Source organism: Nothoprocta perdicaria, unplaced genomic scaffold, assembly GCF_003342845.1.
Source record: "Nothoprocta perdicaria isolate Ctin4 unplaced genomic scaffold, notPer1 scaffold_21, whole genome shotgun sequence".
In the NCBI taxonomy this organism is placed as follows: Eukaryota; Metazoa; Chordata; class Aves; order Tinamiformes; family Tinamidae; genus Nothoprocta; species Nothoprocta perdicaria.
Window position 1 is genome coordinate 2,976,639 of NW_020455316.1, and position 4,711 is coordinate 2,981,349.

The window sequence follows — 4,711 nt, forward strand, 5'->3', positions numbered from 1 at the left end:
TTACCAGAGGCTCTGCTGGCCCATCATTTCCTGATGCGGAGCCATTGCGAAGCGCAGCGCCCTGAGGACACGTGGACGTAGGTGAACTACCAGCGCTCGTTTCTGCCACGTTAACCAGTGCCACCCTAACAGGCGAGTCGTTTAACAGGGTTGCTACCATCTCTCATGCGGTGTAACTTGAAATCTGGGAGCCCCCCGATCCAGGTCCCTCAGGACCATCCGGATCTGCGGCCTTGTAGGGCTCTTTGCTTCGTGCTGGTAAAAGGAGCTTTTTGTTTCCAGCAATGGGGAGGACAGTGTCACAGAATAAGGAGGCTTCAGCCATTGACAAAACCTACCAAAATCTATTTTAACAGCAAATAAATTTTGTATAATAGCCTCAGAAGGTACAAATTTTCAGAACTAAGGAACTAAAGACTTTTCTTTTTTTTAACATCCTTAACCTCTTTAAATTGCTTCAGCTACTGGCTATATTTCACCTTGGATGTACTTCTCATTTTTCTTCCCCCAAGAGGAAGCATCTCTCTGATCTTGTGTTTCTTTGATACAGCGCTTCCATCCTTCCTTGAGGAGAAAAAAAATGAGCTGGGGATTTCTGCGGGATCTGCTGAGTGGAGTGAATAAATATTCAACAGGGATCGGGAGAATCTGGATAGCAATTGTGTTCATATTCCGCCTACTCGTTTACGTGGTGGCAGCCGAAAACGTCTGGAAATACGAACACGACGAATTTGAATGCAACACCAAGCAGCCCGGCTGTGAAAACGTCTGCTTTGACCATTTCTTCCCAGTCTCCCAGATCAGGCTCTGGGCTCTGCAGTTGATCCTGGTCTCCACTCCTTCGCTCTTGGTTGCTTTCCATGTTGCCTATCGAGAGAACAGGGAGAAGCGGCACAACCAGAAACTCTACAGGAGTCCGGGGGAAATAGATGGTGGATTGCTGTGCACCTACCTCGTCAGCCTGGTTTTAAAGACAGGATTTGAAATAGTTTTTCTTTTTCTCTTCTACAAACTGTACAACGGATTCAAAGTCCCACGACTTGTGAAATGTGACATGAGACCATGTCCTAATGCAGTGGACTGCTATATTTCCAAACCCACGGAGAAGATGATTTTCCTCTATTTTCTGGTGGCAACGTCAGGTGTGTGCATTTTATTAAATGTAAGCGAATTGAGTTACCTTGTTTGCAAATACTCCATAAAATGTTATCTGAAGACGTTCAGCAAGAAACAACAAAGCGCAAGAAGCGATTGCCACAAATTAAGAACTGTTGGTCATGGCAGAACAGCAGCTGCTGTTCACAAATCCCCTTCCTTGCTTCTTAATACACAAGATAAACTTGAAATAAAGCTGCCCGCTGACTTGAGAGAAGGCTAAAGAACACCTCTGCACTCTGCAAGCTGCTCTCGAGCAATTTCTGTATTCTGATCAATGCTTCACTGAACTGAAAGGGCAGGGAAAATATTTAGATTGCTATCTAGCAAATACCCTTTCTCTATTAGCTTTTTTTTTCTCCTTTACTTGCTCAGATAAATTCGCTTTCATTATGTGCGTCATACATAGAATTATCTAGATCTGTTCATGTTGAAACGAGGTGCAGAAGCCTGACATTTTCATGAATTTGTAATTTAAATGTCGATGATTATGATAAATTGTGCTGAAACAATTGCTCCAGCAGTTGTATTTTGAGCACTCTGCACAACTGCTTTGGCACAGGCAAAAAGAGCTTTTTCATGTTGAGTTGAAAGAAGCTGGGATTGATTATCCTGAAGGGGACCCTGCATGGAAAGGGGATTTGCAGCATTTCCCAGCTGGGTGGATCTGATAAGAGCAGCGTCCAGAACGGGTTAGTGAGCAACGGCTACAGCTCTCAGAGAGAGGCTGAGAATCACCAGCCCATTCCACTGGCATACTGCGAAACACCTCAAAAATACAAAACAAGCAAACAACAACCAAATTACTAGGTGGTTTTAACTGTATCTAAGCCCCCGGTGATAAACACAGCGCCAGCTGTTTGGTTCTGTGCCTCGTTCTGTGGGTGTTTGAGCCCTCCACGATTTCTAGGGTATTTGTCATCACAACATGCCCTGCAAGGGGGTGTTCAGCAAGGAAAAGTGCTTGGCCAACCTTGCACAGGAAGGGTTAACCCCTTCAGTAAGGCTGAAATAGATCTGTGTTATGTACGTAACTTGGGCCAAAAGGAAAGCCATAGACATTAGCAACATATAATCTGTTGAACCTAGGATTGTTCTGAGATAACAGATACTAGTTCCTCAAAAAAAGAGCTATTTTGGGATATTTCTCTTTCTGTCATTGTGAAGAAAGACCTGCAGACATCGGTGCTCAGTCTGATGAGCACCCGCTCTTTCAGAGAGCAGCGCTGCCTGGAATGAGCGCTTCTGCCTGGATACTGAGCCCATTTCACTGTATGTGTCATGGTAAGGAAGAAAAACATTCAAAAACCTGTTAACTACTGGGTTTCATTCGCAAACCCAGCTTTAGTTACAAAGCCTTTCTTTTAGGAGTACTGTGGTAGCAATCACGGAATTAATTCTAAGATCTAATGATAAAACTCTGTGCTTTGTGATTTTCGAGCTCATACCAGCTGTCCTTTTTGCTAAACGACATCTGCTTTTCGGAAAGGTGAGAAGAGGTGTTTTTGCCGCTGAACCCGACAGCGGCAGCTGCCCGTCTCAGCGACTAGCTTGCCAGCTTGTGGCCACTTCAAGTTTTACATCTTTAATGACGCTGAAGCGGCGCGCGTAGAGGCGAACGTGTCTGCAAAATCCTGAGCCTCTGCCCTCGACTCTCTCCATCGGCAGAGGAGGGCACACGAAAGACGAGCTGTCAGAAACCTTCTCGGCTTCTGTGCAGACCCTGCGGAGCCCTGTGCGAGGCCAGACGCCTGCCAGCAGGGCAGCCCAACTGTTCCTTCGCAATTTGAGTAACTGAGAACGAAAACCAAACTTATTTCGGCCTTCTGGAGCCTGTCACGCAACTCTAGAGACTATGGCAACATTTCCAAAATAGACTTAGAAAGTTTTCTAATTGTTACTATTTGTAATTATTAACTATTTTGTAAATAGGAAGGACAGATTTTAAGACAGTAGATTAATGAAAAGGTATTTATTCTTTTAAAGCAGGGTTTGAGAGAAAGAGAGAGAAGCAAGCAGAGCTTAACACCAACACAGGCTGCTGATTAAATCTGTGCACTAGCTGCTCTCTGATGGAAAAAAATAGGTTAATCCAGGGCTCGGGGGTTTTCGGGCACCACTGAAAGTTGGGCAGCCGCTTGGCGTGGCCCAGAGGGACCGAAGCGTTTCCTGTGAGACAAGACCTCTGGTTTCCAGAATACACGTTCCTCACTACCGTGTGTCTTCAACGGTCATGAAATGATAAAGACAATTCCCAACTGTTCTGAGTTACGGGGCTAGTTCCAGTTTGGACCAAGTCTTACGTGGGAAATGGTCTGCACAAGGATTATGGACCGACTGTAGCCTCGGGTGGCTCCTGACTCACGGTCAGGCGCCTTCTGCCGCACTCGCTGCAGAACGAGGTGAGCGGTCAGCAGAATGGCTAATAACAAGGAAACAAGCCACAAGCTGGCTCTGTCAGAGATTACTTGACCTGAAAGGACAGAAATGAACCTTTCTGCCGTCTCAGCCTCTGTGCTGAGGCAGTTTCTGCCTTTTTTACCATTTCTACCCCCGACCTTCTTGGAATGGGGCTGCTCTGTGGCGCGAGGGGCCCAGCCAGGCCCCAAGCCAGACCAGAGCTTTACTGCCTCTTAAAGCACCATTCCCTTGCACTATAAAGGCTCTAGACAACATATCCCGTAGGAAGTCCGTGTGAGCGGCATCGCTCCGCCCCGGGAGAAGGGGGATCCCCACGGGGCGAGGGGAAACCCTTGGCTCAACATGGCCGCCGGGCCCGCGCCGCGCAGGAACACACCACGCCAGGGAGAAGCGGCTAAAGGAAAATACCAAACCAGTTTATTACATCAGGAATATTTCTGCCGGTTGCTCCGCCAGACTACATTACCCTCCGCAGCGCGTGACATCTTAAATCAAACCCACTCCACGTCCCTTCTGCCCCCCGTTCCGAGCTTAAAATGGTTCTCCTTTTAGAGGAAAAGGGAAGTCCCCCGTGGATCGCCTGTCGGACAGGCTGTCAGTATCCATCTAGCAGGGATTGTGCAATGAAGGACATGTCTACACCGGCATGGCACCCATGCGATGCTCACAAATTAAAATTGCTTTAATTGGGATAGAAGAGTAATGACGGAATGCTGCTTTTTTCAGAAGTACAGATCCCAAACAGAAATGATTTCCTGAATGTTTATTAAAATTGATTCCCCCACTCCCCCCTTTTTTAAAATAGCATCCTAGTATAGCACTGTGTACCTAAATAGTTGTATGCTATTCTCACGTAGTCTAAAAAGTGCAAATGTTGCAATATATATACTTGGGAATGTTAATGTCGAGACTATTAATTTACAGAACAAAAAAGGTATTAGCATATATTAAAAAAAAAAAGCAATTTTGAGGTCTGTTGACAATGACTGTAACCGTTCGGTGCACCTGAAAAGAGCAGATTTCAGGTGGAGTTTCTGGATCCTTTTCCAGATGAGGTTGTCTGCTCCCTGCCCTCCCTACAACCGTGGCTGTTTCCGTACGGAAGGAATTGGCGCCAGGAAGACCACGCGGTCTC

At 46.3% G+C, this 4,711-nt stretch overlaps 1 protein-coding gene across 2 annotated transcripts; it reads left to right on the forward strand.

The window, feature by feature from the left end:
- Positions 1-580: 580 nt before the first annotated feature.
- On the forward strand, positions 581-1,965 carry GJB7 (gap junction protein beta 7). Of its 2 annotated transcripts, XM_026038423.1 has the most exons (2): positions 581-1,208; positions 1,925-1,965. In XM_026038423.1, exons 1-2 carry the CDS (start codon positions 581-583, stop codon positions 1,963-1,965), a joined length of 669 nt encoding a protein of 222 aa, XP_025894208.1. The 2 variants fall into 2 exon arrangements, with proteins under 2 accessions (XP_025894208.1, XP_025894207.1); XM_026038422.1 differs by lacking the exon at positions 1,925-1,965 and having other exon boundaries at positions 581-1,522.
- Positions 1,966-4,711: the final 2,746 nt, after the last annotated feature.

What these genes read in the sequence shown, in the direction of transcription:
- GJB7 (XM_026038422.1), top strand. Translation starts at nt 581, where the DNA reads ATGAGCTGGGGATTTCTGCGGGATCTGCTGAGTGGAGTGAATAAATAT.